Source organism: Microcebus murinus, chromosome 17 (genome assembly GCF_040939455.1).
Source record: "Microcebus murinus isolate Inina chromosome 17, M.murinus_Inina_mat1.0, whole genome shotgun sequence".
NCBI classification, from domain to species: Eukaryota; Metazoa; Chordata; class Mammalia; order Primates; family Cheirogaleidae; genus Microcebus; species Microcebus murinus.
In genome coordinates this window covers 49276881-49288892 of record NC_134120.1, presented here as the reverse complement: position 1 = coordinate 49288892, position 12012 = coordinate 49276881, and the positions used below count along the sequence as shown (strand labels likewise).

The 12012-nt window shown below is 36.5% G+C and overlaps 1 protein-coding gene across 4 annotated transcripts in view; it reads left to right on the top strand.

The window, feature by feature from the left end:
• The window catches only part of LPIN2 (lipin 2), a 95874-nt gene that overhangs the window by 42807 nt on the left and 41055 nt on the right, over positions 1-12012 (top strand). For all 4 annotated transcript variants that reach the window (XM_012746152.3, XM_012746155.3, XM_012746151.3 and 1 more), the window contains one exon: positions 3414-3614. In XM_012746152.3, coding sequence (XP_012601606.1) covers positions 3423-3614 — 192 coding nt within the window. In that variant the 5' untranslated portion in view covers positions 3414-3422. The remainder of the gene's footprint in view (positions 1-3413; positions 3615-12012) is intronic.

Here is a 12012-nt window from a genome sequence, read left to right as displayed (position 1 = left end):
ACTTTTGTTTTCCCAGCCTCCATAATATAAATGGAATTGTTTTATATCTGCCAAGAGAAAACCAGTCATTTGACAGCCTGCATTTTTCTACATTTAGCAACTGGCATTTACACAATAGATTTTCATGTATAATAGCACATCCTTTAACCATAGTAATTAAAATCATCCTTGAATAGATATAGTTACACTTAATTATGGATTTTATGCTCTAGTTGATGTAAGCTTGTTACACAGTTATGTTTTTGAGACTTGTGTCTGAATGTATATGCTCAAAAGTTACCATTTTTCAGTTCCACTTAAGAAAAGGCCTATATAATTAGTTATGTATGTTTTTAATTTCTTGTAACAAAATGTTTTAACATTGCTACCATCAGTCAAGCAGCAATATAAAGAAGTCTTTGGATACTGTTTAATGTGTGTATCATGATAGGCAAAAAGCATGTCATGAATGTACATTACACTATATGAAAATTCTGATGAACTATTCTTTGTTGCCAAGAATTAACTATCTGGTAAAAGGGTGAAAAGATGAAATACCTAAGGCTGAATTTTATTTTACTTCTGTCTTTGGAGACTTTCTTATCATATAAAAACAATACACCGTGATGTCACAAATAAGGAACAAAAGTGTGTTCTCTTTTCCTCTAAATTGGTTGCAGTGCTCTCTTACGAAACAAAATTCAGTGAGATACACAAAGTGAATCAGTGTATGAAAAGATGTTCAACATCATTAGCTGTTAGGGAAATGTAAATTAAAATTTACACACCTGTTGTCATGGCTAAATAAAAAATAGTGACAATGCCACATTGTGGCAAGGATGCCAAACAACTGGATCTCTCATACATTGCTGATGGGAATGTAAAACGACAGTGCAGCAACTCTGGAACACAGTTTGGCAATTTTCCAAAAAATCTAAAGCATGCAAATGTTATACAACCCAGCAGCAGTTCCACTCTTGGGTATTTATCTCAATGAAATGAAAACTTTTTTTCACACAAAAACCTGTACATGAATGCTTATAATAACGACTTTATTTGTAATGGCCAAAAATTGGTAACAGCTCAGCTGTCCCTCAAAGGTGATTGATTAGACAAACTATAGTACATCCATACTATGGAATGCTGCTCAGCAATAAAAAGGAACAAACTGTTGATACACACAAAACCTAGATGAATCTCCAGAGAAATATGCTGATAAAAGTGAGAGTGATAAAACACAATCCCAAAAGGTTACACGCAGTATGTTTCCACTCATGTAATTTTCTCTTAAAATGACAAAAAGTTAAAAGCAAAAAATAATTTTACACTGATTGCATTTCAAATATATTTTATATATAGTAGAGTAAATAAAATACCTTATTAAGATTTTTTTAACTGACAAGTATTGAAGTGGAGAACAGATTAGTGGTTGCCAGGGATTCAGGAAAGGAATGAGGTGGGAGAAAAGTAGGTGTGGTTGTAGAAGGCAGCAGGAGGGATCCTTGTGATAATGGAAATGTTCCAAATCTTAACTAAATCAATGTTGATACTGATTGTGATGTTGCACTAGTTTCCCAATTAGGGAACCTGGGTCAGGGACACATGGGATCTAGCTGTATTATTTCTTACAACTACGTGTGCATCTACAATGATCTCAAAATAGAAAAATTAATTTTTAAAAATGTAAATATGTTATATGACTATTCTAATGAAATACTGTTTCCTCCCCACATGTGTTTCTTGTTTTTTTAGTCTAGTTTATTATTGGTTCATTCAATTCCTTTATTCTTTCAAGAAAGAATTACTATGCACTTGATATATACTTAATTTGGTCTAGTTATCAAGGTCAAATTACTTATTCTAAAAGCAAAATCATCACCAGATCATAATTGTTTTAAAGGATTCCACTTTATTTTGTTATTTAGTAGTAAGTTTTGCAGCTAATTTACATAACTCACAGTGGGCTCTTCTGTAGGTGCATTTTGGGGCCTTGCTAACATTAGCATTAAAATATTTAAAAATTTTTCCAGGGCAAAATTACTGTGGCTGTGCTTCATGGTGTAGAACTGAAGAGCCTTGATTATGTATTACATCTATGTGTAGGAATAGAAAAGATTTTTGAGTCAAATCAGGGCTCTTTGTGGGCACATGTCCTGGCAGGCCCTTGGGTTTTCCCAAGGGGTTGGCATTCTTTCCCCCAGTTCTGCTTTGGACTTGCCTGGCAACACAGAATGTGCTCTCTGGATCTTTTCAGAGCATGGAAATTTAAGCTCGAGGCAGCTCCAGAGCTGGACTTAGAGAGACAATTGTGCTTATGGTGAACAACGTGGAGAACAGTCTGTGGGTCCTGCCTGTGGTTGGGTGAAAGTCGGTCTCTGAATTAGCCAGAGCAGTGGAAGGTCTCCTGTCCTGGTCAACATCACTCTGATCCCAGGAGAATGGCTTTCCCCAAATTGTGCTTTGACATAATATTATGTATGTCAGTGTCTAACAAGTAAAATGTGGAGGTATATTCGATAGCTGGAAATGAAATTTGACAACCCTAGGACTAAAGGGGGTTTTTTCCTCTTTTTCTTTTTTTTTTAATTAGAAGAAGAGTTGGGGGTGGGGCCAAGGAGATGAAGCCAGCTTTGGCTTCAGCTACAGCGTCCCTCCTCTCTGGCAGACTCCTTGTGGACCCCTTACAGACCCCTGGTGATCCTGATTTTAATTGTGAATTGAGGTTGAGGAATAAGATTGAAACCTTTTCTGTGCTTTGAACTTTGTGGAACACAAATATATATTCCAGTTAGTTGTGTAGAGGCATTAAAGGGATTTTCCTTAGAAGGAATGTTATAAATGGGCTAGACTCAGGCTAGCTCACCAGAATTTATTTAATCTAGCATGTATCTGAACAATAATAGTTCAGATAATGGTTCATTGCAGAATGCCTCTCTTGCTATATTGTTCCTGTTGGAAGATGAATTTCTGGTTTCTCCTAGGGGGTAGTCTTTGGGGTGATCTTCGTTTGTTTTTCCTGCTTGGCTGCTATGGCCTGAGTAGACGCAGTAGCCCCAGGCTCCAAACAGTTTGGGGCAGGAGGGTAGCAGTAGTGGTCAGGGTTCTTTGGTGATTCTTTCCTGGTCCTAAACTTTAGGGGGAAATTCCTAATGGCAGTTGGCACTGTCTGTGATGTGGAAAGGAAAAGGGACTTCTGCACGCCTCAGGCCCTGGCTGGAATAGCCTCTGGGATGAAAGGAGGACAGTTTGGGATTGTCCATGTGTGGAAATGTGTAGAAACAGTGGTAGCATAAGACTGTTGGGTTCGAAGTTAGCAAAGTTAATAACAGTGGGAAATCTGATGTGCAAATGAACAATGTAGTTTTGGTCACTACTGTTATTTCTTTGTCATTGTCCACGCATTCAGTGTTAACATCTCATTTTTTTTCTCGTAGTCTCAAACCATGAATTATGTGGGACAGCTGGCTGGGCAGGTGATTGTCACCGTGAAGGAACTCTATAAGGGCATTAACCAGGCCACCCTCTCTGGGTGCATTGATGTCATTGTGGTGCAGCAGCAAGATGGCACCTATCAGTGTTCACCTTTCCACGTTCGGTTCGGGAAGCTGGGAGTCCTGAGATCCAAAGAGAAAGTGGTGAGTGTGGTGCCTAGCCTTTCCTCAAGGAGGGGAAAAATTAGACCATGCCAGTGAGTAAATTGTTAGTTATTGTGAGTTCTCTGGGCCTTTTTGTTGTTTTTTTTTTAAACCTGAATGATATTGAAAACAATATTGCTTTTGAAGTTGCTACTGAATTCAAAAAACCCTACTACAGGAAGTCTGTCCAAGGCAAAAAGAAACTGAAAATGATTATGACAGTCCTACATGTTGCAACTCAGAAGAGCAAAACAGAAGCTAGAGTTATAAATGGGGAAGTTAAGCATATTTAGAAAAAGAAAAAATTTCCTTATACAGCATTTAAAAATATTTAGGCTAATACCATCAGACTAATTATTACTGGAATAGGCTGATGTAATCAATAATACATTAAATTTGTTTGAAGGAAATTAACAGCACATTTTGTTTTGACAAAGCTGTAAAATTATATTTGTAATCTAACTTCTGTTATTGATACCATAACTTCTCCCCAAATCTGACTGAAATACTAACCCCCACAGACCATAGGCTGGTTGACTTTCATTTGTTTTAGGGAAGATTCATTCAGGAAGAAGGTATTTTTGTTGGTTTTTCTTTCTTTCTGTCTTTTTTTTATGGCCTCTTCCCTTCAGGTTATGGAATAGTTAGAAGGTTTAGTAGTTAGAGTAGTTAGAAGGTTATGTCTGATGTCAGTCAAGTTAGAAAATTGAGCTAGTAATAAAACTTTGCAGATACATTAGTAGTATTCTTCTTTCTACTCTTGCCCCATAGTACCTACTTAAATAGCGTATAGAGGTTTTGTCAAGCTTTTTAAGCACAACAAAAGATCCTCACCATTTTCCGGCACAGACCTAAAAAATATTTTAGAGCTATGGTTCCCAACCCCCAGGACGTGGACTGGTACTGGTCTGTGGCCTGTTAGGCACCATGCCGCATAGCAGGAGGTGAGCAGAGGCGATAGAGCAAAGCGTCCTCTGTATTTATAGCTCCTCCCCGTCACACACATCACCACCGCCTGAGCTCTGCCTCCTGTCAGATCAGCAGTAGCATTAGATTCTGCATTATGGTGAGTTATATAATTATTTCATTATATATTACAATGTAATAATAATAGAAATAAAGTGCATAATAAATGTAATGCACTTGAATGAAACCATCCCTCTCCCCCACCCCCAGTCTGTGGAAAAATTGTCTTCCATGAAACCAGTCCCTTGTACCAACAAGGTTGGGGACCACTGTGTTAGAGGACCACTGGCATAAGTTGAAAACATTTATTTTCAGCTTTTTGCTATTTCACATAGCTGATACTGTTCTTCTAAATAGCAGTTTCCTTCTGTTTAATTAAACTTATGTTATTTTGAGGGGAAAGAAAATGGATTCCACGAAACTAGATATTCTTTTCTTTTCCCCTCCAGGAAAAAAATGTCTCATTTCTATGTGTTACAAAATCATTTTCCACTGCAGAGCCACATTTCAGGGTGGCAGGGTTTGTGTGGTCTGGTCTCTGTTCAGAGTCACCCTTTAGAAAGCAAAAGTGGTTGCAGTTTGCTTAGTGACTTAGAAACTTTCCATTGCAAACTGTGGTGTTTAGCCACAGTTTAGCGTCTCTGGAATTTTTTCTTTCTTTCCAATAATACTAATAGTACTTTCAGACTGGATCTGTTTTGGGGGAATCAGCAGCAAACTGTTTATGCACTGAAATTTCCCATTAGTTGTGTAAGGATCTATTTGTAAAACTGTTTCTGAGGCTTTTCTTTTTGTTTTTTGGCTGGCATCTGGGTTTTTATCAACAGATTGGATCAGTCCTTTGGCCTTTCAGAATGGAACCTGCAGGCAGATATACGTAAGCACTTGTGCATCTGTAATGGTGACAGCAGATAAAACACCTTTTTCTGCATGTTGTGTGCTTCTGATTTAAGAAGTAATGCAATTTCTATGCAAAGCCACACAGTTCATTTTGTTAAATATCTTGTCAAACCCTTGAATTTTTAATGGGAGTGTGTCCGTGAGATACAGGAAAAGAGAAAAAAATTTTCCCCCACTCCCTCCCTTGGTGTCCCAAAATCCCAGAGAATATGTTTGGGAGGCAATATGGCTATTTCATTTACCAAAACACAGCTTTCCTGTGATGGTAACTGAAACCGTGTGCCCTGAGATATGCTGGCAATTTGTAGTAACTATTTGTTTTACTTTAAATCAGCCTGGGTTAGGGAAAGCTGGTCATTGATTTTCAACTGTCAAAACTTACTTGAAACAAATTTTCAAATATAGCAACACCTATGAAGTGGACTTGCAATCATGACCACTTTAAAACCACTGTTTAGGGAGATATAAACACTTTAAAACCACTGTTTAAGGAGATAAATATAAACCACTGTTTATATTTCATAACTCAGAAGTTCACATTTAGAAGGTAAACCTACACTTTATATTTTTAAATATTAATTTTGTTGACTTATCACAAAACTACTGATTTGTTTATTTATCATAGTTAAATAACCGAGTGTATTAAAACTGTTTTCACTGCTGGTGACAGAAATCTGCCTCCCGTTAGCTTAAGCAAAAAAGCTTGCATAAGTAAAGTCCACAGGCATTTGATTTAGTCAGGGTCATGTTAAGAGATTCTAAAGGTATTATCAGAATTCTCTTTTTGTTTACCCACCTCAGTTCTCCTTCCATTTGTGTGGGTTTTCTCTAAAGTTGGATGACCAGTACCTCCAGGGTCACTTCCCTTTATTCAGCCCCAGTGGAAAGAGAGCTTCCTACAGAAGTCTTGGTAATTAGTCTCCCCATCTGTCACTGTAGCTGGACATGGAATATATTGATTGGCTTGGCTTGGATAACAGCCCCACCTCTATTCCCTGAAGCCACACCTGAAATACAGGTTGAGTATCCCTTATCCAAAATGCTTGGGACCAAAAGTGTTTTGGATTTCAGTTTTCTTCTTTGGAATATTAGCACTGTACTTACTGGTTAGGCATCCCAAATCTGAAAATCCCAAATCTGAAGTGCTTCAATGAGCATTTCCTTTTGAGTATCAGTGCTCAAAAATTTTTGGATTTGGGATGCTCAACCTGTATATGGTCTAAAATAGAGGATAACTTGGTTCCCAAAAGACAGAGATGTCTTACCCAATGAATGGCAAACCAAATCAAGTATCTACTACATTCAGTATTTCTCAGATATAAGTTCCATTTCAACATCTTAGTCATATATGTTGAGCAAGATTGAGCCACAATGTAGGAAGTATGACTATATGAAAATGAATGGTTATTTTAAAAACCAGTTACTAGAATTTAATACATCAAAATGAGCATCCTCTTTACTATAATCACCTTGGTAAGCATTTATTCCAACTTGGTACTATCTTTCGAAATATTTTTGAAATCTTATTCCTTTGTTGCCTAAAGAGCTCATGGCATATTCTTTTAAGTATACTCAGTATTGGCACAATTTGAGGTTAGATTTAATTTTGGGAAAGACCAAACTCCATTCAAAGTCAAATCAAGAGAATAAAGTAAGCAGTCATATTGAACAATATCATATTTGATTTTTAAAAGTAAAGGTGGTGAAGTGTTAAGTTTTCTAAGATAGTATATAAATAATTTAGACTCTGAATTTGCTTCCTAAAGAAGCATTATTCTATTTCCCAGCTACATTGGATGAATGGCTAACCTCCTAAAATGAAAATTTTGAAGAATACTGGTTTGAATCTATTTTTTATTAAATATAAAATAACTAAATATTTTATATTTTTAACCTAACCAAAGAGTTTATTCAACAAATGATAATTTTAATCATTTTCTGTGTTCAACTTCTAGTCAAATAAATTTAAATATTTTACTTAAGTTATCCTGAGAAACTTAAAATGTGGGACTATGGAGCTAATTTAGTTTTTCCCTACCTCCTTGCCTAGGATAGAAATAGCCTAGGGAAAAAATAAGCCTTTTTACTATTTCAGTTTTCACATACATTTTTAAGTTAGTAAACATATTTCTGTGATTGTAAAAGAAGCTGCTATTGTTGCAGCTGCTTCAGAGATTTTATTTTGACTCTAGAGATGCTTAAGTAACTTCTACCAGCCTGAATTTCTCTAAAGTAAATATTCAGAGTAATATAAAATGGTTAAGGAAGGCTGGGTGAAAAGTGGTTAATATTTGTCCTATGAAAACTGATTTATGCAGCCATTTCATTTAAAAAGTAAAAGTAAAATGAATTTTTGGGTAATCATTTTATTAACTTTTCTTAAATTGGATAGGACTTTTTTATTCATTACTCTGTATTTATTAATTGCTCATTTTCTTGTTCATCTTTTTTTACAGCTTTATAGTTTTATAATATACAATAAACTGCACGTATGTAAAGTATACAGTTTAATACATTTGCACCCGTGAAATCAATTGTCTCAATTAAAAGGACTTTTTTTGTCCTGTCATCTTAGTCTCTGCCAATCTGTGACAGTTCCTCAGTCTTTGTTTTTCATGATGTTGACTGACTTTGTAGCTTTTTATTTTTTGAGTTAATTTTACTAACAGGTTGCTTATGCAGTTTTAAAAGTTGGCATATGTTTTTCACCCACCTTCTTCCCCTAATGTTAACATTTTACATGGCCATCCTACAATGATCAGAACCAGGAAATTAACATTGGTATAATACTGTTAACTATTAGACCTTATCTAAATATCATCAGTTTTTCCACTTCTGTCCTCTGTTTCAGGATCCTCTCCAGAGCCCCACATTGCTTTCATCCTGTATTCTCTTAGAGTTCCTCAGTCTTTCTTTTGGCTACTGAACTACACAAAGCTTTTTCACAGGTTGTTCCTCCTCCTCCTCCTCTTTCCTTCTTCCCTTTCCTTCCCTCTCCCCTCCCTCCCCCCTCCCCTTCCTTTCCCTCTTCTTCTTCTTAGTGGAGTCCAGATCTCATTATGTTGCCCAGGCTGAACTCAAATTCCTGGGCTCAAATGATTCTCCCACCTTACCTTCCCAAGCAGCTGGGACTACAGGTGGACTACAGGTATACCACTATGCCTGGCTTCCCTCAGTCTTTGTGATTTTGACTGTTAAAGAGTACAGAGCGGCGGGGCGCGGTGGCTCACGCCTGTAGTCCTAGCTCTCTGGGAGGCTGAGGCGGACGGATTGCTCGAGTTCAGGAGTTCGAAACCAGCCTGAGCAAGAGCGAGACCCCGTCTCTACTATAAATGGAAAGAAATTAATTGGCCAACTAAAAATATATACAAAAAATTAGCCGGGCATGGTGGCGCATGCCTGTAGTCCCAGCTACTCGGGAGGCTGAGGCAGGAGGATCGCTTGAGCCCAGGAGTCTGAGGTTGCTGTGAGCTAGGCTGACGCCACGGCACTCACTCTAGCCTGGGCAACAAAGCAAGACTCTGTCTCAAAAAAAAAAAAAAAGAGTACAAAGCAGTTATTATGTAGACTGTCACTCAGTATGAGTTTGCATTTTCTCATTTGGGCAGGAATAACATAGTGATGCTGTGTGCTTACCAGTGCATCACATCAGGAGGCCCATCATGTTGCTGTGTCCCATTACTGAGGATACTAACTTTGACCACGTGGTTAATGGTGTCAGCTAGGTTTCTCCTTGGGGAGAAATGGTGAGACCCTACAACTATTCCTGTTTTTTATTGTATTTCTACCCATGAATTTTAGCATACATTGATGAATTTTACCTATAATAATTGTTGCTGTTATGTGTACCAAATGGTGATTTTTCTATTTCTATCATTCCTACTTCATTCATAAATTGAAATTCTGCTTTATCAAAGAGCTTTTCCTTCTCTCCTATTTACTTAATTATTCAATTATTTATATATATCAGTATGAACTCATGGATATCAGTTTTACAGTATGAGTTATTCCTTATCCATTATTATCATTATTTAGTTGCTCATATTGTCCCAGTTTGGCTGTTTAGCTCCTTCAAGTTGAGTCCCTTTGAAATGCTCCCATCATTTTTTGAGCCCTTCCTTTCTGGAACTGTAAGGTGTTCCAGAAGAATCTACTTTCCCTGCTTCAGCCCTGGAATTAATTATTTTACTTCTACCATAACTCCACTTATGTTAGATTCATATTTCACTTTTGCTGCACTTTTATCTTGGCCAATTTCCTCATTCAGTTTTCCTTTATAAAATTATTTTACTTTTCCAGGGAACCCCCTGGTTCCTTCTGTTGGAGAATAGTATTTGGAAACAAAGATCTGGTCACTTAGGTATTTGTGACCAGATCATTACTACGAGGTATCATTGCTTCTAGGCTTTCTCAGCTGGCAGAGCTAGGAAATGTATGTGTGTGTACACATATGCATACACATGTACATCTACACCTATATATTATATAAAAATCATGAGCTCGCATGGATTTTTCTGATTTTAGTCTGTAATCACAGGCTTCCTTCCCTTCTTATTTGTAGCTTTTTTTCTGTTATAGTAGAAAACATGGCTGTGATTATCCACAGTGTATCTACTTATTTGCTCAATCCAAGAAAACACATTTGTTTCAGAATTGCTAGCCCACATCTCTGTGATTAAGAAAAATTTACAAACTATTATGCAATATTTGTTTGTAGTTCTGTATATTAAAATGTCTTTAGACTTAAAATAGTCAGAAGACTATTTTCCTAAGTTACTTAGGTTAGTTCCTTTCTTCCTCACCTTATTCAGTGTGGTTATGTTATTCATAAATAGGGTTTTTTTATAATGAACATTTTGATAAAATATGTCTACCTAAATTTTTTAAAATGGGATATTACTTATCCCATTGTTACCTGGGAAAACAGAGCTACTGTCAACGACCAAATGTGAACCAGCACTCAATCTTTGAGAATAACCTAGTTGATGATGCAGTTTGTTCCCACCAGAAGAGCTGTGCAGAATTAAGCAGGTTTAAATTACAGACTGTTCTATTTTCTGTTGATATAACCCCTGAATGGTCTAATACTGGAGTTTAAAGTTTATCTGTAAGACTTTTGAAAGTTGGTGTTCATTCATTATTATAATGTATTTAGAAGTATGTATTCCAGCCTACAGAAAAATGATTTTTAAGTGATGCATATGTTAAGTGATGTGGATTCATTATTTTTAACACATCGACTGCCACACAAAAAAAACCCAGAAATTTTTCCTTGGAGCCACAGTGTTTTATTATGAAAGCACAATAAAAACTTTGAGTATAATCTAAAGTAAACATAAATGGAAAAAATGAAATTTATTGAGTTTTATTCATTTAATCCACATTTTTAGAATTAAATTGTCATTGTTAATTGTAACAATAAGAACATTAACAAGTAAGATTTTATATATGCTTCACATGACCTCAGGGTCAAAACTGGAGTGAGCTAAATACAACTCTCATGGCAGTTAAGTGATACAGTAGTATTTAGTATTATAGACAGTCCTTACTTTGCATGGTAGTGCATCCCATAAAAAGGACTGGGCAAGTAGAAACCATGCAAAGTGAATGAGCTTAATAAACAATAGAGAAAATTACAGTTTTTTCAAAACCTTTATACACATTTGTATCAAAACTTTAAAAATTCTACTGTCAGTTGTAAATGTATAGGCAAGTGAAAAATAGCAAAATAGTATTTACTTAATATACTGCAATTTTAAAATATTGGCAGCATTCAGAACTGAGGAATCTTATTCTTTTGTAAAAAATCTTACCAAGTGTAGTTTGAACAGAACTTGCCTCGACATATGATACAAAGTAAGCGCATTTTCTATGTCTTTGCAAGTTGTTTCACTCCTTTCTAAGTTTGGATCAGCTTTTAACTTTTCATTCTTTGAGCTTCCAATGTCATGAATACCTCTGAGGGTTCCTTTGTCAGAATTTTTTGCTTATGTCACTTCCTTGGGGCTACCTTCATCTTTTCCATCGCAGTCACTTTCTTCCTTAACCACTTCGGTACGAGCGTTAACTATAGTCGATAGCCACAGATGAACGCGCACAGCCCAGCATCGACTATAGTCGACAGCCACAGATGAACGTACACAGTGACTTTAGCTAACAGCCGTGATATGTCTTTTCTACTTTTTCATTTATCAAAATAAAAGTGTGAACATTTAAAAATAACGTAATGAAAACATATATGTATATGTTACCTATTCTGATTTACATTACAAGTAAAGCTGCCTGTAAAGTAAAACAAGCTTTCAGTGCTTTAAAGCTTTCCTCATCACACAAGAGCAAAACGGATTTGTCGTCAATGCACGGCACAAACTATCATGCGGACTATGAGTGCCGGCTATGGGCAAGGTTTTGTAGCCAGTGAGCTCTGTACCGAAGTGGTTAAAAAGATAATCTTATTGTTATGTATTCCTCTAGCTGCACATCTGGAGTCTCTTGTTGTCCAGAATCTTTTGAATGGTGGCAGGATCACCTT